Genomic DNA, 24,084 nt, shown 5'->3' on the forward strand with positions numbered 1-24,084 from the left:
GGATTTTTGGGGCGTTACAACTCTACCCACCTAAATGAAAATTTTGGCTTCGAAATTTTACCTGATCAGAACAGATAAGGATACTGCTGTCGGATCACACCCTCAGGCTTCCACGTGGCCTCTTAAGAGCTATGATTTCGCCAAAGAACCTTAACCAGTGGAATGGACTTTCTTTTGAGAACCTTTACATCACGCTTTAAAATCTGAACTGGCTCCTCCTCAAAGGTCAGATCTGGCTTAACCTCGATCTCCTCAACATTAACAATATGCGTGGGATTAGAGCGGTAGTGCCTCAACATATAGACGTGGAACACGTCATGAATCCAATCTAACTTTGGAGGTAACTCCAACTGGTAGGCAACCAGTCCCACACGTTTCAGTATACGGTAAGACCCAATAAACCTAGGGCTCAACTTGCCCTTACGACCAAACCTCAATATTCTTCCATGGCGACACCTTGAGAAAAATAAAATCTCCCACAGAATACTCAATCTCTCGACGCTTTAGGTCGGCTTAGAACTTCTTCCTATCAGATGCCGCTTTCAGTCAGTCTTGAATTAGTCTAACTTTATCCTTAGTATCAGAAACTAGTTCAGGGCCTAGAACACGCCGCTCGCCCAACTCAATCTAACATAAAGGTGTGCGACACCTACGACCATATAATGCCTCGTAGGGTGCCATCTGAATGCTAGACTGATAACTGTTGTTATAAATGAATTCTTCTAGCAGCAAGTAATCCTCCCAACTGCCTCGGAAGTCAATCACACAACTTCTCAACATATCCTTCAGTATCTGAATCACCTTTTCTAACTGACCGTCAGTCTGAGGATGGAACGCAGTATTGAAGTCCAATCTTGTACCCAAAACTTCATGTAGCTTCTTCTAGAATCGAGGCGTGAAGTGAGGATCCCTATCAGATATTATCGAAATCGGTACCCCATGCAGTCTCACTATTTCAGACACATAAATTTTAGTTAGCTGCTACAGAGAGTAGTTGGTACGAACTGGTATGAAGTGGGAGGACTTGATCAATCGATCCACAATAACCCATACAGAATCATTTTTAGTAGCTGTGAGGGGTAACCCACTAACGAAGTCCATAGTCACTCTCTCCCACTTCCAAAGCGGAATTTTGATTGGTTGCAAAAAACCTGAAGGTAACTGATGCTCAGCCTTAACTTGCCGGCAAGTCAGGCACTTAGCCACAAATTTGGTAACTTCTCGCTTAATACCTAACCACCAATATAACTAACGAAAGTCGCGGTACATCTTATTTTTGCTAGAATACATAGCATAGGGGCTACTATGCGCCTCTCGTAGTATAGACAACCTTAACTCAGTATCTTTCGGTACACAGGTTCTCCCACAGAAACAGAGCACCCCTTTGCTATTCAATCCAAAATCCTCGGTATTCCCACTCTCAACCTATCAGAAACGAAGACTTAACAACTCATCCTTTATCTGTTTACCCTTAATCTACTCTATCCACGTCGTTTAACTTGAAGTTTGGCCAACAGACTACCATCATCAAATAAACTGAGGCGAGCAAATATCGCCCTCAGGTTAGTCATAGCTCTACGGCTCAGTGTGTCGGCCACCACATTAGCCTTACTAGGGTGGTATTTAATAGTATAGTCGTAGTCCTTAAGCAGCTCAATCCATCTACGCTGCCTAAGATTCAACTCCTTCTGAGTGAGAAGGTACTTGAGGCTCTTGTGATCGGTGTAAATGATACACTTCTCATCATACAAATAATGCCTCTAGATTTTCAGTGCGAATACCACTATGGCCAACTCATAGTCATGTGTTGGATAATTCGCCTCATTAGTCTTAAGCTGACAAAACGCATACGCTACCACCTTACCCTCTTGTATCAATACACACCCCAAACCGACATGTGATACATCGCTGTACACAGTAAACTCCTTTCCAGACTCTAGCTGTATTAGAATAAGGGCCTCTGTCAGTACAGTCTTGAGCTTCTCAAAGCTCTCTTGTGAAGCATCAGTCTAGTTAAACGGCACACCCTTACGTAGTAACTTAGTTAAGAGTATAGCAATTAGAGAAAACCCTTCCACAAATAGTTGATAATACCCTACCAGTCCTAGAAAACTACGGATCTTAGATACAGTATTAGGCTACTTCCAATCCAAAATAGCCTCAATCTTTCGAGGATCAACTCTAATCCCCTCAGCAGAGACCACATGTCCCAAAAACATTACTTCATATAACCAGAACTTACATTTACTAAACTTGGCGTACAATTGTTTCTCTCGCAGAATCTGTAGAACCACTCTGAGGTGTTCATCGTGTTCATCCTCAGTTTTTGAATACACTAGTATATAATCAGTAAATACCACTACTAACCGATCCAGAAAGGGTGGAACACTCGGTTCATCAGATCCATAAAAGCTATTTGTGCATTCATCGGCCTATATGGCATCATTAAGAACTTGTAATAACCGTACTGAATCCTAAATACTTTTTTGAATACATCATTCTACTTAACCCTCAACTGATGATAGCCTGATTGGAGATCAATCTTGGAGAAAATCGAAGCCCCTTGGAACTGGTCAAACAGATCATCTATCCTTGGTAGGGGATACTTATTCTTGATGGTCAGCTTGTTCAGTTGACGGTAGTCAATACACATATGCATGGATCCATCATTCTTTTTCACAAGCAGTACTGGTGCTCCCCACAGAGACATACTAGGATAGATGAACCCATGATCCAGTAACTTTTGAATCTGGGCCTTAAGCTCCACAAGCTCTTTCGGTGCCATTCTATAAGGGGCGATGGACACCGGAGTTGTACCAGGAAGGAGCTCAATCCCAAACTCTACTTCACGATTCGGAGGTAACCTAGGTAGCTCTTCAGGAAAAACATCTGAAAACTTCTTAACTGTCCTAATATCCTTAACCGAAGAATCCCCTGAATTTGAAACACTGATGTAAGCCAGATACGCCTCACATACCTTACGAACCAACTTTTCAGCCCTCAATGCAGAAATCACATTTAATAAATAGTTCCGATGCTCCCCAATTATGACTGCCTCGCTGTCTTCTGCAGTTTTTAGTACAACCTTTTTCGTGGCACAATCTAAGCTCACTTAGTGTTTAACCAACCAGTTTATTCCTAGTATCAGATTAAATTATCTAAAAGGCAGTTCCATCAGATCAGCCAAAAAGATAGCTCCTTGAACCTCTAGAAGAACATCTCTAAACAGTTTGTTAACCCTTATTGACTACCCCAACGGACTCAGTACAGTAACCTCACTCGTAGTGCTCTCAACCAGGATACCCAAGTTCCCAGACACAGTATAAGCTATGTAAGAGTGAGTGGATCCTATATCTATCAGTGCAGTATAACGTACATTATAAATAAAGAACGTACCCGTAATGACGTCTAGAGCATCACCATCATCTCGGTGACACGCAACATAAACTAGAGCCGGCTACCTCACCTCAGTATGTCCAGTACCTCTGCCTAGTGCTCTCTGACCACGGCCCAAACCATTACCACATCTGGCCTGACCTCGGCCTCTCGGTGGCTGATGAACTACTATTGGTGGTTATGCAATATTATTACCCAGAGCTTGCATCTCATCAGACCTTCATGGACACTCTCTAATACGGTGCTCTAGAGAACCGCACCTCAAACATGCCTTAGTTCTTTTCCAACACTTGCCCTGATGGTGCCTACCACAGCCAGTACACAATGGCTGTCTAGTAGCAGCAATGGGAGCCCCAACTCTGATCAGCCCATCAACTTTAGCCTTTTTCTTAGGCCTCTGAATAGAACTCAAGGGCTCTGAATCCCTCTTATTTCTACCTCTCTCTATCACAATTCTGGCACTCAGTGCGCTTCACTTTCTCGGCGATCTTCGCTTATCAACCAATACAACAAAGTCTCCCTCCTTTTGTGGAGCTATCAGGACCCTAGATTATCCCTAAGGCCATCCTCGAAGTGAACACATCGCTTATACTCAGTCACCACCATACCTCGCACACAGCGACTCAATCTCAGAAATTTGGCCTTATACTCGGCCATCGATCTATCCCCCTAAGTCAAATTCAAGAACTCTCTCTTACGGGCATCCACATAACTGGCCCCCACATATTTCCCCTGAAAAGCGGTCTTAAAGAACTCTCAGGTCAGTAGATTGGGCTGAGTGCCCTCCTTAACCGAGAGCCAATATGCCTTATCTTGTAGCAGCGATACAGCACCCTTTAATTCCTGCTCAGGAGTGCAGTCCAGATCATCCATAATCTTCTCTGTGACCTCTATCCAGTACTGAGCCACATTAGGGGCAACTCCAGTAATGCCCCTAAAAAGCTCAGCTTCGTTAGATCGGAGTCGTTCCGTAACCGACCCACGGTCTCCAACTCCAGTATTGGGCCCAGCGACCTTCTCTAAAATCCTTAACATTACTTGGGACAGTGCATCGTCCCTAGTCGCACGATCATGAAACCCAGTTTCGATCACAGGTGAAGCCGGTGTCTCACTAGTTTCCAAATTAGGTAGATTGCCAGATGACGAAAACCCAGCTCGAACACCTCTACGGCCTCTACCACGGCCTCTTGTACCCAATCCGCGAGTACCTTTTTTGCTCATTGTCTATTTGCGTTTAATCTGTATTAACGGTTTTATGCATCAGTTTACAATTTCATTATTTATTAACAGATATCTTATAAGAGGCAGTATTAGAAGTGTAAAGTTTGTTTTCGCCTAACGTAGTGTCTATCAGTGTCTATCAGTTTTACTATACTATTAGTATACACTAACTTGAGTGTTTTCCGTACAATCTACCTATAGTAGTCTCAATTTGTGCTATCTATAGTAGTTTCAGTATCAAGTTAATTTTAGTTTAAAACATATAAAGGCTTCAGAGAACTTACAAGATCGACGCCGGAGACTCGGTGTACCATACATTCAGTAAAAATGTTTCAAATCATTCAAAAATCAGTATTTTAAAAACCTAAATTTAAAACATAAATCCACAACCGAGTTTTGCAACCTGACTTTGATACCACTAAATGTAACACCATAAACTTAGCCTAGACGTTATGGCCGAATTTGGCGATGTCACATGATAGTTTGTTTGAAAACTGATGCTCGTGTTGAAAAACTGTAACTTTGCTTAAAATATTTTTTGTTTAGATCTTGTCGTTATCTTTTATTAATCCTAAAATAGTGATTTTTATTCAATCGTTAGTTTGCAAAATGTTATACGTTACGAAAGCTTTTTAAAATAGTTTGTGTTCTTGTGGGTATTTTGCTAAAACACATGCATTTATTTTAAAAACCTGTATTTTATCTACCTCTAGCAGATATAAAACATAAAACAGTATTAAATCTAAATTTTACGCAAAAACTCATAGCGGCCATTAATAAAGAAAAATACCCCAAATAAAGCATTAAAAAAACAAACCTAATTAAATACGAAACAATAAAAAGGAGTCGTGTTGCCATAGCTGAGTCCTCCGCCGCTTCGATCTGCCTAAGTCTGGGGATTACCTGAACAGATGAATTAGAAGGGTGAGTTTACGAAAACTCAGTATGTAATCCCTGCATAAACAAGCAGACAATATGCAATCATAGTCTGGGCCTAAGCCTATTTCGACAACAGTTTCAGTTTCAGTTAGGGCCTTAACCCATTACAATACAGAAGCAGTCATGCATTTAGGCCTTGGCCCATTACAATACCAATACTCAGTACAGTAACAAATATGCAGTATCAAATCCTACCCAGCCAGCCTCTACATTCTAACTCCGTCCAACCCTACATTCCATGTGGGGATATAATCAACCCACCCATTCCTACACTCCAAGTAGCACCGAATGCGGCACTAGACAGTAGTTTGCAGCTGAGCTACCAGTAATTCCGGCTCGAGGCCTTTCAGTACACTTCCTTCGAACAATATAACCCCACCCCAATGCAATGCAATATACATATATGACATGCTAAAACATAATATCATGCATAAAATCAGGGCATATAGTATCAAACCAATGAGACATTATCATGCTTAATAACATCCATAATTGTATCAGTCATACAGTCACTTCAGTCAATTAGGAGTCTAAGTAAGCTTACCAACCCTACAGTAGGTCCACAGTCGACTCGGGTGACCCGTACAACATTAGCAGTCAAACAGTAAAAATGAGCCCACAACCCATGTTGAATGCCCATGTGAGCCCACACATCCGTGTGGCCCACACGACTTGGCCTAATATTTCTACATGCCTATGTGGTTCACCCGTATAGGCCACATGGGCACGTGGGCCCCATACGACCCAATTCGACCTGGCCCATGAATTGCACATGGCTAGCCTTGTCGATCACATGCCCATGTTCAATCACACGGCCTATCACACGAGCGGTCCCAGGCTCGTGTGGTGTCATCAATTCTATTTTTCGGCTTTTTTTTTTCCGACTAGCGTTTTCAGTGATGTGATTACACACCTGGTTTGTTTGAGATGTAAAAACACTTCCGAGATCCCCAGCACCTATGGTCAACAACCAAACCCCACAATCAGTCCTAATTCCTAGTTAACTCGAAACTAAAATATTGACAATGATTCGTTCAATCCATTCGTTACTTACCTTCAAAACTGAGCAACCCCCAACTATGGATCCAAACGAGATAGGTCACCACTCCCACAATTCGCTGCTAACAAATCTGAAAGACCCAATAAGACAACAATTCACATCTTCAAAGCTTAAAAGAATAGAAAAGCTTCCCCTAATTCACCAAACATAATCACCTTACCTACTAAACGAGTAACGACAGAACCACACCGCTCTAATGCTAACCAAATCGTTCTAGTCCTTAACCTTCATCAATGAAACAGTCTTAACCTTCATCAATGAAACAGTCAACCTATCACCAAAAATCCATAAACCAAATAACACCACAGTTACAAAACTTACCACCAACGCGCAAAGGCAAAACGAAGATGACAAATTGCAGCAATAAGGATTTGAGAAGGAAATGGACTACTAGAAAAACCAAAGCAGGGAGAGAAGAAAATTTTCAGTAGTAGTCGACAATAAACAAAAAGAGGAGAAAAGAAAGGCCAGACGACACAATCCCCAACCGTCCACCATAATCCCCTCAACCATCGAATTCAAACCTCACTCAAACTCTTCAGAATTTCGGTCAAACTACAACACCCTCATGGCACAAGCAGTAAAAATAAATCCCATGTTTGCGCAAGGACTCAAACTCCAAACTTCCTGCTCAATTGCACTTCACTTAACTACCAGACCAACAGATCCATTCTAACATATTTTACTAATATTTATTTTTAAGCCTATTGACTAGACTTGAACTTAGGACCTCCCAATCACTCCCAGAACACATAACCACTAGAGCTAACAAATATTTATGTCATAAATATACAAAAATAAATATATAAGGGATTTTTGGGGCGTTCCATTATCGGTACAATAAAATTTTAGCAGCAGTACTATAATATTTAGTAACAACTTTTAACATTGATAATACCCATTTTTGTTCTAGTGTAGCAAAAGAAAACTAGCAAGAAAACAAGGCACACCGGACTATATGCCATTGAAAGTTACGAGTTATCCCTAAATGAAAGAAGATGTTATCACCTTAAAGAAAAAACATGAATCTAACATTAATCCCGTATAAAGTACTAAATTTATGCGCAAAATTATAAGTTTGAAGTCAGTTTAAAAAGGTAAAAAGAAAATCAAAATTTAAGAAGAAAAAACAAAAGAAAAAAGGGATGGAATAGGTGAAATGAACCTTTCAGAAAACCAGATAGATAAAAAAAAAATTAGAAAGGTGAGGGACCCGAGAAGGGGATGGCAATAAGTGATGAATGTAATCAGTCCAATAATACAACAAAATCTTGATTTCTGACAAGTCAACCCAGTAAGTACTAGAATACAACAAAGGTAGGGGACCCCTCGTTGACCTTCTCACCTCTTAATCATCCTTCATATACACCATTACACATTATATGTACACATCAACCATTGCCAAACATTTTAATTTCAACTCAGAATCTGTCTCACTTTTCCTCTATCTTCTTTCCCTTTCCACAACAACAGCTCCATGCATCCCTACATATATCACATGCCTTCATCAAAATCATAACCATAATCCATAATGCTTCCAATGCTCATCATTACCAATACCCAAACTTCTTTCTTAGTAAATTTCAAGTCTTCTATTATTGAAAACCAACTAATATTTTTTAGATTATTATTATCGCTTGCTTTTCTTTTTCATTCGTCCCTTGTCTTTTAGATTTGTTATGCTTCATACCATCCTATTAGATTTTTGCTAATAAACTAATGATTTAAACTTTGCATAAAGTCGTTAATTTTTATATTTTTTGTCAATTTAATTTTTATTTTTATTTTGTTAAATTTTGATTCTTAACCTTTTAAGAAGAGTTTAATTTGACTATCAACCTTTTAAAGAAAATCAAATTGTTGTTTTAAATTGAAATACAGATAAAAACATTAAACTTTTACACATAGCTGCCCACATGACAATTCATGATTACTCCATGCTATTTAAAAAAAACAATTATGAAATTTTTATATTTTTTGAAAATTGAATTTATTTTATTTATTTGCATATTTTTATAAATTTTAAATTATTTGTTGACGTGTCGTATAAAACAAATACTATCATGTCAGCATAAAGTACACGTGGACTACTATGAGGTTGCCATGCCAATATTATTAAAAAAAATGTTTTAGTCAACATTTCCATTAAAAAAGTTACCATTTAACTTTTTTTGAAAAATTAATAGCCAAATTTATCTAAAACAAATGTATGAGCTAAATTGACAAAAATAAAAATAAAAATATCATTATGCATTTAAATTTTTAAAAACTCCGAAATGAAATCGTAATAATATAAAAAAATTGAAAATAAGCAAATCTTCAAATAAAAGACTTGTTAATTATTAAAGTTAATTTTTACTTTTACAAGGGAAATTAAATATCAAAAGTAGTAAATTATGCTGAAAGTTTACTGACAACTATTTTACATGTTTCTATAGCAAATCTAATATATAAATCCGTTGAAAAAAAAGGCTATTCAAATTTGAAAAGATCCAACAGAGAACTCATTTCCCTTCAACTTATCTTCCTGGATTTCATTACATTACATGCTGCTATTTGCATGAATGAAACTGAATATTTGTTGAACTGAGCTCGCAATGTCTTCAGCGCTGAACCCAGATTCACCCGTAACCTGCATATCCACATAATTCTCTTTATTCTCTCTCCTCTTTTTTTTTTTTGATAAAAATTAAGAAAGATAAAGATATGATCAATTGTATACCTTAACGTTGAAGGAATATAGAACTGTTTGTTCAATGGTGGTGATGTTGGTATGAAGGATATTGAGCTGCAAATCTTCGAGAGCTGCTATGGTTTTAACCAGTTGGCCTGGTCTTCTCCTACACAAGATCTTGATCATTGCATCAAACCCTAAAAGCTTCACTTCAACATCCGCCAAGCATGATTTGTTTTCGGCTGTTTCTTCGCGGAGTCCGGTTTCGTACTCCATTACCTTCATTTGATCGTTCGGGAGAGTAGACATCGGAGGAAACACCGGCTGTTGTTGTTGTTGCTGCTGCTGCTGAATAGCCGCCATTGATGTATCTCCCATCTGCCGTGAAGCTTCTCCATACAATCTTCTTCTTTTCTGAGATTCTAGACATTGAAGGAGTTGCTCTAATTCTCTCACAAACTCTATGGCTCCACCAATAATGGAGGCTTGATCTCCCTGAATTAATATTTTACCTCAACATCAATGGAAGAACAGTACTAGAGATTGATTGATATGAAATAAAGGATTTGAGTTTGAGATTACCCTTTGAACGTAAGAGCCAGGCATGAGGGATCTCAACACTCGAAGATGCTCGTTCATTTGCTTCCTTCGATTCCTTTCAACAGCTATGTGAGTCATCCTCTGGCTTTCAACTTCTTCACTGGTTTTGATCGTTCTTGGCCTCTTTCTCTTGTTCTTAGCAGCATCTGTAGGTACTATGGGGTTTTTGTTATGAACATCATCTTCTCCAAAGAAACGAAGTTGCACCGCAGCATTATCAGAAACCCTAGCTTCATCTTCTCCATGCTTATCTTCCACCAATTCCTCAACGTTTTCAATCCCAGATGGAGGAACCATTAAAGACTCAGCCTCTAACTTGTCGTTTAAAACAGGAAACCTTAGGAAATAACCAGAAGGATCGATCCCAGTCTCGTCTTCAGGGATCCTTGTTTGGTTTAAAGCTAATTTAGGACCGAAATCTGCAAATTGCATCACATCAGCGAAGCTCAGTTTATCGAAAGATGCTGGAGTAGTGTAAAACCCTGATGAAGATGATATATGCTGGTGTTGTTGAGGATTATTCAACATATAATCAACCATCCCATTGTTGTTATCACCACAAGATTCACCAATCCGAGGCTGCTGATGTTGATGATGATGCTGATGATGGTCTAAAGAATAATCTAGCCCCACAAAATTTGCCTGAAGGAAATCAAGTTTGTAGCAGAATAACATGGCGATTGGTAATAAATATAAAGGTTTTGAAAAAGAAAAAGAAAAAAGAAGATAAGAGTATATGTGCTGTTGGTACCGCGTAGTTTTCTTCTTTCTCCATTATTACTGTATATATAGCGATAACCCTAAGTGAGGTCAATTCGTGTAAAGACAAACTTGACCCTAGTCAATATATCATTGAACCTGAAACACAGAGACAAAACCTTGTCAAGTTACGGCCATTAAACAAAATCATTTTGCATTTATGCATAAATAAAACAAGGAAACCGCCTTTGAAACATGTAATTAACATAAAAATTAATACCATAATAACGACATAAAACTTGCATCTATCTATCTTAACATGTAGCCCTTGGAAATGATAAAGCTGATGATGATGGGATGGATATTGAACTCAGAGAGAAACAAAAAGGTAATAAGACAAAGAGTGAAACTTTTGGATGAGAGGTGGGGTAAGCATGGAAAAAGAGATGGATCGAGTGGTGTAAATGGGGCCAGCGGCAGGGAGCAGGGTTTGGCCTCTTAAGAGCTGGCTTTTGACTTGTGAATCGGTGGTGGCTAAGGAAGAGAGAGGACGAAGAAGGAGCCTGTGGGGATTTATATATATATAAATATAATGTAAAGCTCATCACACAGTTGCACCTCCTTGATATTTATGGATTTCACAGGCTAACCCCAACGCTCTTCCCCTTGCTTTTTTTACCACCTCTTTTCATGACTCTAATTAAGTACGCTCTCAAACCCTTTCAAGTTTCATCTTTTGAACTTTCAACTTTTTTAAATATATTTTTATGTAGTTTTCTTTTAAATCTTATTAAATTATTTTGAAGCACTTTATATATAAGTTAAAATTCACTAATAAAAAAAAAACCCAACTATTCTAGAGATGTTAATTTTATACTTAAATTCGAATATGCACGTACTAGCATAAATATGTACGCTATTGGTAGATTTTTGTAGATTATGGATTTACAAGAGTTTAGATGCGTAATATTGGGTTAAGGGAAGAATATATATATATATATTCTTAATATCAATGAAATGGATAAGACTCAATTAACTAATTGCATCGTTAAGATATTTTCCCGAACTATTTAATTACTAATATTATTTTGGTTAAAATTTATGGTTATTCTCTATACTTTGACAAAATTTGAGGTTTAGTTCCTATACTTTTATTTTTAAAAATTTAGCCTTTTTACTTTTCAGATTTCAAAATTCATATCAAACTATTAAGATTGTTAATTTTTTTGTTAAATTTATTGTATAGAATTTTGAAATTAAAAAAGTACTCACTTGGTAGCCATGTAATTAAAAAATGACATTGTAATTAACTTGAATTTAACAAAAAAATTTAACAGTGTTAATAGTTGAATATGAATTTTGAAATTTTAAAATTAGAGGGATTAAATTCTTGAAAATAAAATTATAGGGACTAAATATCAAATTCTGTCAAAGTACAAAGATTAGTAACAGATCTTAACCTACTATTTTGGGTTTGTATTTGATTTTTTTTTGTGCTCAGCCAGCATAAATGCATTAAAAAAGGAAAACTATTGGGAAAGAGAACCAATAGCCACCACAAGTTCAATTACAATAGCATGGAACAAAATAGAAGAGCCATTTAACACTTCATCAATACAAGAGAGAGATGAATGGAAGTAGCAAAGATAGAATGTTCAAACAAAGATAATGTTGGTAAATGTGCTCATATTTTAGTAAACATGTAACTGTTTTCTATTTATTTGAATGATGAATAAATAAATAAATTTAATTTCACATTTCACTATTATGTCTTTTGTATTTTTTTTCTTTCATATTTTGCATGTGTAGCGAAATTGTAACAAACAAATATTAGCTCATTGGTTGTCTAAGTTCAAACTGAAGATAAGTGGCATTGTAAGAGCGTTTACATTGCGAGAAAGACAACTTACTTCAGTAGATAATCTAAATGAATCTGTAATCCCGTAAAAGAATCAAAGTGAACATTTGATTCAAATATTGAGAAGGATTATTATGTTGTTTTCAAATGGGGAGATGACTAATCTTGGTTATCGGAACAATTGACTCCACGGGTAGAGACATAGATGTATTCATTGGTAGAATGATACATTAGACTGGACCCAATATGAATTAATTTTGAATCCGTTTGTGAATTAATTCACTTATGACGTTCATGGTGTGATTTACCTAAATCCTGAGTTAGTCATTGATCATGCATACACAACTCATGTGCTTTGATATAAGTAGAGGTTTATGCTCTAAAGATGATCAAGTCCATAGCCGGTATGTTGGGTACATAACTTGTGTATGGCATGACTTTACTAGCAACAGTGGAATTCATAACTCAATTAAAGAGATAATGATATCCTCTCATTGGCATTGTGTGGATTGATAAATAAGGAACGTGATCATAGGTTGCTTGTTCTCGAATGAGTAATTTATCATAGTCATTTCTTGATAGTGATCATATTAATCATTAAGAAGACACAATGGTGACAATGAGATAAAATAAGATTGTATTGAGTGAACAAATTTAACTCAAAGGAATTAAGGATATCATATGAGGGTAGCACACATATGATGAGGCCATTGGACAAAACAGTTGGATGAATTGCTTTCCTAAAGAGTATACAATAAAGAGTTTTCAATCATGGTACTTCTTGTGGACTGACTCCATGATTAAGTAATTGCGAATTATCGGAATGATACTTTTGGACATAATTGCAATTACTAGAGCCTAATTGTATATGTTTGATTGGTCCCTCTGCTAGCTCAACAAAAGCTAGATCGGACTGCATTTGAATTAGAAGAAAATTCTATGACTTTGGAAATAATTTAATTGAGTTGATTTATTCAATGTGGAATTAAATTAGGTGGTCGTGAGAATTGTTCAACTAGAGAATTTTCTTGAAAAATTAATTTGGAAAATCTAAGTGATTTTTTGTAAAAATTAATTTTGATCAAATAAAATTAAATTAATCAAGTTAATTAAAATTAATATGATATTTTTAGAAATTAATTTTCAAGTCAGACAATTGGCCCAATGAGTAATTGAATTTGAAAATTGGACTTGAGATCGTAAATTGGGTCTAGAAGCCCAAAACTGAGGCCAATACCCAAAAACTAGTTGAACTAGACCCGATATGTGAAATTGGCCTGATGGTCCAACCGGTGACTAAACCAAACCGGTCGAGTTGTCACTAATCCGGACCGAACTGGCAGCAGTCAAACTGGCCCAGGGTGTCGTAAGGGTGTTGCACCTGCATAACTGGACACAACGGTGTCAGTGGCTGCAACAATGGCGTTCTGGTGGCCAGCGATAGTTGGTCTTTGGTGGTTGAGCAGTGGAAGAGTTACATTCCTACTAGGACTCTACTAGAGAGTTTGATTTTAGATTAACTATTTCAAAAATAATATTATTTTAATAGTTTAATATTAAATTTAATTTAATACTTACCTTAATAGTATTTTATTAATTTAATATTAAAGTGATTAAGTTTAATCATAGTTAAACTCATTAAACTCTCCCTATATAAAAAGAGCCTTGGGTCATTATTTTACACACACTTGAATTCAAGAGAAAGTTGTAGAGAGAAAATTCTCTGAAGAGATTATTTCAGAAAATTTCTAGAGATATTTTTCTGATTTACAACTTGACCTAAAAGTTTAGAGAAATTAAGAAATTACCCCACTGGTAATTTTTGTGAAATTTTTTTTATTCGAAGCGAGCCCACACTTGGTAGACGTGAGATGGAGGATAGTGGAGAAGACTACTCGATTGAAGCGCTCATCCTAGATGAATCGAAAAGGTACAATTTTGATTAAGTGTTTATTACTTCAGATATCACAACCAATATCTTGTTTTGGAAATATTTTTAAAACTCCATTTTCCTAAATTTATTTTCCGCCGCGTTTTCCAAATCTGATTATCCAACAGATAACATTAGGAAGAATGCACCAAAGAATGCAAAAAAAAAATGTAAGAGATAAAAAAAAGCTTTGCTTCAAATTGAAACCTGTCACTATCATACTTGGAATCTATACACATTATATTTGATGTACTTTTTACTTATACTGTTGAACAACTTTGCTTTTGGTCTAGATAAACATGGTGGTTAGAGGGTGTATCGATGGTGGTTCAAGCGAGGATCAATGAACAAGATTCAGGAGACTCTGAATTCTTCTCAATGGAGTTTGATGATGAAGAGACGAGATGTGCAATGGAATATAATGGATGTAAATGGTTTTCATAATGGATAAATGAGTATTAATCACAACCATCATATTTCAAGGCTGAAGATAGGGTGATTGAATTCAATGTGTCTCTTTATGAAAATTACTTTTAGGGGAGTAACTTCGTTATAGTGTACCATGGTATCTTTGGATTGCAAATTTAAAGACTCATTAGTGTCCATAATAGTTAAGTTGCTATTGTCATTAGTAGGGTGGAAAGAATTTATGAGATGATTGAATTGAAGTGTGTAAAATTGATGGTCTTGATTAGGGTCTTTGAAAGTTTTAATCTAGTAATTATAGAAAGCTAGGTGAGATAGAAGTTAAAATATTTACCTTCAGAGGAAGATGGTAAACTATTGTCACCTTCTAGTAGTGTAGCATCAAAAGAAGATAAGAAATCAAGCCAAGAAGAAGCTTATAGGACTAGATCAAGTGAAGTTGTTAAGGAAATTAGGTGTATAAATGAGATTGAGATGTGTAAGATTGATATTGGTTGAGGGGTAGATATGTCAAATTGGGTTTTATTAGGCCATGGAAGAAATGAAAATGTTTGATTGTAGAAAGGTTTGTCAGGAAAAAGAAGCTATATGAAATACCTAAAGAAATTATGATAATGATGATACAATCGGTGAAGAGAGTATCGTTTTAGATAATGTTGATAGGAATATATGGTTTGAGTTTAAGCTAGGGTTGGCATCCTAATATGGTTAAAGGGACAAATTTGGGTGAGGATAAGGTGACAAATGGGTTAGAATTTGTTGGAACTATCAAGTCTCACGAGCTTAATGAAAATAGATAAGTTGAGCCACTAAATGATAATGCGGGTGGTTTGGCGTTGGGAAATTGTAACATTAATGAAATGATGAGTGCTGAAAAAAGAAAAAAAGGGTGTTAAGTCAATTTTTGAAATTGAAAAATAATGCTAGGAGAAACTTGAGGAAAATTAAAAGAGTGGTATTAAAGGGAGAAAGTGGAGACAAACAAGGAGTTTTAAGCCAACACTCGTTAGGGGGTAATGATAATGGATAGGCTCCAAATGGCTCACTATCAGTGATGGCTTTTAAAATAGAAAATTGGTGGATTTAGAGAATTGGAGACCCATGAACTCTTATTGAGGTGAGTTCATCTTTTCTTAATTTTTCATTGGTAGTTTTTTGGAGTATAGGGGTAAATATTTTGTCTTGAAAATTAGAAGGCTTGGTTGGGATGTGAAAAAAGGCTTAGTAAGAAGATTAGTTAGCCAATTTCATTTATATATGATATACTCATTCAAAAGACAAAAATGAAGAGTTTATATGATAAAATGATGTTCTCAATTCAATATGGTGAAAATTATGAAAGAGAATGGGTTGCCTTAGTGTGTAAGTTAGGCGACTTGTTGATTATGTGGAATATTGATTGCTTTAATCTATTAGGGTGTAGGAGCATCAAAACTTTTTATTAGTTGAGGGTTGTTGGGAGAAACATGAATTTAGCGTGGTGATTTGTAATGTATATGCACCATGTGAGGCTAATAAGAGTAAGGAGATCCGAAGTGACATTTTGATATCATGGCTAGTGTTAAGTCAAATTGGTGCATAGTTCGAGGATTTTAACACTATAAAATCTAACACTAGAAGGAGAGGTTGTTGTGGATCAAGGACTGGTGCAAGAGAGTTTAACGAGTTTGATAATGAAGGTTACTTGTTGATCTTCCTTTATAGGGTAAAAATTTTAAATGGTTTTAGGGAAAGGAGTAATAGGACTTGCCCAGACTAATTTTAATCTTAGAAGAGTGGATTTTAAAGTTCAGGAATTTTGAGTAGATAAGGTATTAGATGTAATGTTTTGGATCATACATCGATTCTTCTAGTGGTAAGAGCTGCTAATTAGGGAGTTAAACCCTTTTATTTAATCAATTATTGGCTAAAATATAGGAATTTAATAAGGGATATTAGAGAGCAGTGGTGATGCTAGCATGAAAGGGTTAAATGTATTAAATTATTTTCACCAAAGTTAATGCTTTTCAAGTTTAGAACATCAGTCAACTTGTAACACATTTTTGGATGGGATCTAGATATTTTTGGGTGAGTTGTCATCATAGAGATCAAAAAATTGTCTCTTAGTTTCACAACGCACTTTGAAATGTCTTATTTTAAGTTCGAGAGCTCAAGTTATGGTCATTTTAGTGTAGACTATGCAAACAAAAATTTTGAACATGATTAAAATGATAATTGAGAGTTATGGACTTTTAATTAGTGCTTAAATCATATTGTGTTCAATTTTAAAGCTTAATTTTTATTATTTATAAGCTCAATAATGTATTTAATAAGTTAAATTTTAAGGATTTATTTATTAAGAATTTTAGAATATGTTTTTAGATTACTTTATTTACATGAACAGGCTTTGTACAATCCGTTCTTTTTAGGACTTTTATTCAACTTAGAAATTTCAGAGTTTATGCCTATTTAAAGATGGCATATTCACCATTAGGAGGTAAAAGGTACTTTGATTTCATTCGTTAATAAAATAACTCTAATGAAGTTTTCTTTATATTCAAAACTAGTTTTCCTGATGGGTTTTTAATAGTAATTTCTTCTTCAAATCTTCAAAAGTTATTTGAGAGAGTTCATCACACTTTAACTTGCCTAGTTTTCTTAAAGTAGGAGGGTTAATTAAAGGTCTTTAGAGTTCGTTGTTGAGGTACCATGATCATCACATTAAAGGAGACTTCTATCCAACTTAATTTGGCATCAATCTTCCATATTCATTAATTTAGTTTCATCAATCCTTTCTTACCATTTTTTATTTAATTTAATTCTGGATTTTTTGTTCCAAATGTAATCATATTCTTATTGAAATTCTAACTTTTTTTCAAGATTGTTTGGTTATATCATAACTTGCTTAGAGTTCAAAAAATAAGGATTTTTTTTTGTTACTTTGAGTTGATTGTTCAGGCTTGAAAATTCAATCATAGGCTTCCCTTATCATTTGGTATTAGATTCAAGCATTCTTCGGTGTTCTAATCTCGTACTTAATTCATATATTGCTCATATGTTCAATATTGATAGCCTTATAAGCTTGTTTTTATCAAAATTGAATTAGTTTGCTTTCCATTCAAGAGAATTTTGAAAATTATTCTTTCCCAAGTTTGTTTGTTGACTTTTCTTAATTAGTATTTAAGTTTATATCGTATTAAATATCGAAAAATCAAAAAAAATAAAAAAATAAAATCTTAATTCTTTAAATTTCTTGCTCAAACTTTCTAGATCTTATTATTTATATTTACGAAGCAAATCTGTAATTTTTTTTATTTTTATCAAATCTAGAACACTTAGAATTAATGTTTCAAGATTAGTAGATAATTTTTCTTCGATTTGTCAAAGTTACCTATTTCTTTGATTCTAGAGTTAGGGGGTCTTCTGATTTAGCTTTTGTTGATTCCAATATGCGTTCTAACACATTCTCTTTTTTTGTGTTATTAGGTTCGAAGAAGTTGCATTTTCCTTCCTACGTGCGGCTTAATTCATTGAGTTTGTGCTTCCTTGGCCTCTTAGAGCTTTAGTTGCTTTTTTTTTTGTGAACAAACACCACATAATTTTAATTAAATTGAGGTAGAATATACTTTGAACTTTAACAAGTTACAGATTCTCAATTTATTTCTTTGATATTGGAGTGCTTATTTCTTTTTTAGAGCGTTAATAGTGAGAATTTCTTAACTTTTCTTTGCTATTTGAGTGTTATGAATTTCAAATTCTTAAATGGGGATTATCTATATGTTTCTTTTGCCCCAAACCAACTCTCAAGTAGTTTTTATGATGTCAATCAATTTTTTATTTCTTTATAGATTGCCAAAAGATACAGTGCAAAGTTGAGCATAAGATCAAGTTCCTGTAACACCTTTTACTTGGTCTAGAGGCTCAATCAGACAAGAAACATTACATTGGCTGCTGAAGAGGCAATGTTCAATCTATATTTTAAAAAATTCATATCTAAACATGAATTTTAATCATACAACATCATTCCAACCATCCATAAATCAATACAAATGAAAACTAGGTAAAAATAGTTAAAAACATCATTCGAATGCCTTTTAGGCAAACAACCAAGCATCAACCTAAGATAACATCTTTAGAGGATTATGAGAAGCACCAACAAGAAAAAAATTTCTAGTAATGGATCAAATGGCCATACTCAGGCAAGAGGCGAAACAAATTAGGGAGTGCCTATTCCCTCATGCCCTATTTTGGCATTAAAAGTTGGCGAGTCTCAAGAACAATCTAAAATCATTCTTTCTAATGTTCTTGGTCCATCCAACTTTCAAGAGAATCATGTACCCCTAGAATCCACAATCCAAGAATCATCTCAAAATGCTCCCTCTATAAGTGGCCTAAAATCCTTTCTCTAAAACCCTTTACTAAAAATTTGTCCCCTTCTCTTAATCTTGATTCTGTCTAAAAATAAAGGATTGGCTCTCTTATCCAAGCACTGACCAATTAAAATGAAGAAGTCACCTCTCAAAATCCCACATTAGTTCTTTATGACACTTTTAAACCCTCATTCGCCGACTTAAGGAAATTTGATAATTTTACCACTAGCATCCTTGAACCAGCACTAGAAGAAGAAAAGATGTCTGAACAAGAGAAGAGTATGTATGAAGAATAAGCTACCGAAGTTCTTGATAATAAGACCTTGTTTGATGTGGTCATGGTGACAAGAGAAGTGCTCACTCCCCCTAACACTATCTAATCCAGAAGGGTTAGAACAATGTCCATTATGACCAAAGAAATCAAATCTTTTACAAAGTCCAGAAAAGACAAAGACAGAGCTTTTATGTTTGGGAAGCCAAGCAGAAAAAAGATCTTAGTGAATAGTTCAACAAAGTCAGAGTCTTATTCAAGTAACAATTTCTCTTCCTCTAGGAATTTAGCACTATATGCAATGTTATAGCCAAGGATGAAGCAATCCAATGTTCCAAACTCAACTATAAAATGAAATTAAAGACTGAAGAATGTGGGAGTCCTCAAGTTGTTATCTGAGGCTGCTAAATCATTGAGAAAACAAGAAGAGAGAATTGATGCTCAAAAAAAGAAAATGTTCTTGAATCTTGGTCGTTCTAAGAGATACTACAAGTTTATCTTAAAAGGTTTCATTCCTGATCAGAATATTAATGATATTTCTTTTGCTGATAATGGAAATGATGAAGTTTTGAAGAATGTCAGAGTTTTCGGTTCAATATGTCATGTGTAACCTTTTGTAAAAAGGGTAATTTATGAATTTTATTCCAATCTCAATTGAGGCATCACTGTTGAAACTAGAAAGTACTACCACAAGGTGTTTGAACGTGGTAGATGGTTTAAATTTGGACTTGAGCATATCTATAAGTTGTTGGTTGTCTTACCACCAACAATTTTGAGTTGAATGAGTCTATAGGTGTTACTATTGCTACTTTGACCAATCATCTACATCTAACATGGCAAAAAAAGGTAATCTTTGAGCCTCTTCTTTAAATCTAATGTATGCTACTCTTTTTGCTATTGTTACTAGGAACTAGGTTCCAAACAGCCAAAGAGATTTAGTAACTAAGAAAGTGGTTATGCGTTTGAGAAAAATAGTTGATATGGTGGAATTCGATTTAGGGCAGTTCATTTTTAATGAAATTTCTAAATTTGCTAAAGTTGACTATAAGAATTATCTGTTGCCCTATTTGTTCCTTTTCTTTCGAGTTCTTTTCTCCCAAGACTCAGAACTTGTTAGGTCTAAGGAGACCTACAAAAAGACTATTTTTAAATTAAAATTTTCTTGTAAATGGCTGGAGGGAAAACATGTTAACAATGAAATATACAAATTTCAATCCTATGGGACAAGATTGCTGAAGAAGAAGCAGGTGGTCTAGAAATGCCCTCTCCTGCAGGCACCATTCCTTTCACAAAAGGAATGAAGACTAGAGTTGTTGTAGACCTTTAAGCCTCAGTTGAATTTCTTCAGAAATATTGTGATAAGCTCGGGGTATAAGCCAAAGTTGTGAAAAAATAATCGATAGATAAAAGGCTTTGATTGTGTATCTTCAAGCTTTTGATGATGCAGTTTAGTTTAAAAATCTTGTGGAAAAAAGAGAGGGAGAAAGGATGTCGATGATGTTGCTGTTGTATTTTTTGTCTGCTTAACCGTTGGATTATTCTCGTGAGGGGGAGATGGTTTTAAACTTCTTTTGAACTTCTTTTATTTTAAGGTTTTTTGCATAACTATATAATGATATTGTTGCTACTTTGTTTTGCTAGTTTGTTATATTTGTTGTTTGTGATGAACTTGGAGTTCTTTTAGCTATGATATGAATTTCTTTTGATTTCTTAACTTGCGTAGTTATAATTATTGTTAGTTAGTTGATGATGCAAATTATCTTAGCATTGATGATTAATTATTTACTCATTTTTCAAGTTAAGTTAGGCTTCATTAATGTGTATATGTTGAGGGAGAGCTAATGTTGTTGATTGATTCAAGCTTCCTAGATTGTGTGTTTTGTTCAATAAATTACCAAAAGTGGAGAATGTTGAAAAATATGAAACTGGCAAATTGGTGCTAGGGGGAGTGCCCACTCCTTTGCCTACCAAATCTGTATGGAGATAGTGTTCATATGTGTTGACAATTTATTGAACCTTATTTTTGGGCTATGCTGATTACATGGTGAATATCTAGTCCATTATGGAAGATCATATTGCTTGGGAATTCAAATATTGGTGATTGATTTGGTTCAACATTTCCCAAAGCAATCCCTTGGATCATGGACTTTAGATTGGATCGTGATTCTATTAGATGAGTAGTCAAGAGTCCATATTTACCTTATATGTTATTTTAATATATTATTATTATGGTATTTTTGTTTTAATGAGATTATATTAGATCTTTATTTTTAAGCAAGTTTCAGAGACTTGTTTAGGTAAATGTACTGAGAATTAGGCACTTAATCTATTCTTGTGAGAACAATTTTTTAAGAGTGTTATTTTGATAGTAAAACCTTTTGTTGTGGTTTTACTTACTATGTTTAGAAGGGGTGAATATAATGGTGAGAGTATTGTATCTTCAAAGTGCAAGGGTGAGAGAAAATGATCACGGTATGTGCGCTTGAGTAGATTCACATTGTAATTGTTGAAGAGAGTGCATATTTTTCATTGAGCTAGGCTTTGTAGGCGTAGGGAAAGCGAACTGTGTAATCCACTTCTTTTGTGTTGTGTGTTTGTTATTTTCCACTTAGTGTCTAGAGGAGTGCCTACCATCTCAGGAACCAATTCAATAGTGCAGATTGTTTCTTAGAAATAACTTTTTCTTTTCAGTTGCTAATATTAAATAACAACGTTATGCTGAGGTTGGAAGTTTTTGACTTTTTCAAGGATCATTTCGAGAGTGTTGTGAATGTGAGATAGTGTAGATCTAATTTGGGACTAAGAATAATTGATGCTTTGGTGGATGAAAGGCTTGAAAAATTGTTTACTATTGAAGAATTAAAAGGGGTTATGTGGAGTTGTGATAGCTTCAAAGCTCTTGGACCCGATGGTTTCAGTCTTAGTTTCTTCAAGGCTGTCTAGTAGTCGTTGAAAGAAAATATAAGGATTTTTTTAATAATTTACATAGAAGTGAGAAACTTGATGTTAGGTTTTATTCTTTCGTCTTGGTATTGATACTGAAAAAGTGAAAATTTACTTGGTTTGAAGGAATATCACCTTATTGGCTCAATGAATTTTATTTATATACGATTTTGGTTAAACTTTTTGTTAGAAGGCTAAAGACAATATTAGCAATAGATATACAACATTTGCTTTTAATTGTCAAATCCTTGATGGCATATTGATCACTAATGAGGTGATTCATTTGATTAAAAAATGAATAGCAGCAATGGGTTATAGATCTTGCTACTAAACTTTGAGAAGGCGTATAATAACAATAATTGGGTATTCATGATAATGTTATGGAGCCTATGGATTCGAGGAGAAATGGAAAAATATAAATGAAAGAGTGCACATCTACTATAAGATTATTATTTTGGTTAATAGGCCACTTACTCCGGAGTTCTCGATGAGCTGTCACATTTTTAATTATATTGGTGGTTAAGGCTTTGCATAGGATTATGAGGAAGGTAATCTTAATTTTATTGCGAGTATCAAATTTTTCAGTGATGGAAAGCCTATTACCCATCTGCAATTCGCAGATGATTCATTCATCTTTCTCGAACCTAAAGGGGAAATGGTGTGAATGGTGAAGTGAATTTTGAAGTGCTTTGAATTGTTCTCGAGTTTATGGATTAACTTTCAAAAGTTGAAGATTTATGTATTTGGATTTGAGGAGATAAGTGCTACTATAGGTTTGTAGATATCCTCGAATATTAAGTGGAGAAACTTTCAATTAATTATCTCAATGAGCTTGAGAAAAAAAAATTTGTGGAAGCCAATTATTAAAATGTTTGAAAAAAAATTGTCGAAATGGAAAAGGAAATCCTTATCTATTGGAGGAAGGATTGTGTTGATCACTTAGACAACAACTTGTGTGTTCTCTTAAGTAGATTAAGATTTTGGGAGTAATTGATCTAAAAAAACGTAATACAACTTTATTGGTGAAATAGTGGTAGAGGTTCGCTAATGAACCACTCTCTATGGAATAGAATTATTGTTTCAAAGTATGGAGAATGCGATCAAGAGTGGTTGTCAACCAATTAGAATATAAATAACCAATTAGGTCACTTTATTTTGGTGGGATAAGTGTTGAAGGATATGTTGGCATTAGATACACACATGAAAGTTTTCGAGTATTCTTTTAATGATAGTTTCAATCATTAGGTGCGGGGCAAAAATTTAGAAGAAACTTGTTCTCATGGGAAGGGGAATTATTTAAGAAGATGATTGATGAGATTGTTGGTTGCATTACATGGAAATTTGATTCAAAGGCAAGTTTTCTGTTAAAAAGGCAAAGAACATACTAAATAAATTTTCTATGGGGATTCTAAATTTTTAATTTGGGTAACTTGTTGGAAAAATTGTAATATTTTGGAAAATTTGAGGCATATTCTCTATTGGTAAAGGTGGAGAGTTGAATTATAAAATTATCGTTTTATATTCTACTCTATGAGACCTTTACAACGGTATATCATATGCTCAAAATGGTTGAGTGTTGAATGAGAAATTGATGCTCAAAGTAAGTTGCTTGTGAATATTTGTTGAGGAAAAGAAAAGCTTAGATCCCACATTGGTTAAATACCAAGTGTGAGATGTGTATATATATGAGAACCCACTTAAAAGGTGATTGAATGAAC

At 35.0% G+C, this 24,084-nt stretch overlaps 1 protein-coding gene across 2 annotated transcripts; it reads right to left on the reverse strand.

The window, feature by feature from the left end:
- Positions 1–8,934: 8,934 nt before the first annotated feature.
- Positions 8,935–11,145, reverse strand: LOC107914834 (transcription factor FAMA). 2 transcript variants are annotated; one of them, XM_016843878.2, is made up of 5 exons: positions 10,870–11,145; positions 10,642–10,748; positions 9,873–10,532; positions 9,339–9,785; positions 8,935–9,248 (listed from the first exon to the last, which is right to left on the reverse strand). In XM_016843878.2, the coding sequence occupies exons 2-5, from the start codon at positions 10,663–10,665 to the stop codon at positions 9,159–9,161; spliced, it is 1,221 nt and encodes a 406-aa protein (XP_016699367.2). In that variant the 5' UTR covers positions 10,666–10,748; positions 10,870–11,145; the 3' UTR covers positions 8,935–9,158. The 2 variants fall into 2 exon arrangements, with proteins under 2 accessions (XP_016699367.2, XP_016699366.2); XM_016843877.2 differs by lacking the exon at positions 10,870–11,145 and having other exon boundaries at positions 9,873–10,748.
- Between the last annotated feature and the right edge of the window lie 12,939 nt (positions 11,146–24,084).

The sequence above is a fragment of the Gossypium hirsutum genome, chromosome D10 (assembly GCF_007990345.1).
Source record: "Gossypium hirsutum isolate 1008001.06 chromosome D10, Gossypium_hirsutum_v2.1, whole genome shotgun sequence".
Lineage (NCBI taxonomy): Eukaryota > Viridiplantae > Streptophyta > Magnoliopsida > Malvales > Malvaceae > Gossypium > Gossypium hirsutum.

What these genes read in the sequence shown, in the direction of transcription:
- LOC107914834 (XM_016843877.2), bottom strand. Translation starts at nt 10,565, where the DNA reads ATGTTATTCTGCTACAAACTTGATTTCCTTCAGGCAAATTTTGTGGGG. An exon ending in CTGGCTCTTACGTTCAAAGG is followed by an intron (nt 9,786 to 9,872) that starts GTAATCTCAAAC and finishes ATATTAATTCAG; the next exon opens with GGAGATCAAGCCTCCATTAT. An exon ending in TATATTCCTTCAACGTTAAG is followed by an intron (nt 9,249 to 9,338) that starts GTATACAATTGA and finishes GTGGATATGCAG; the next exon opens with GTTACGGGTGAATCTGGGTT.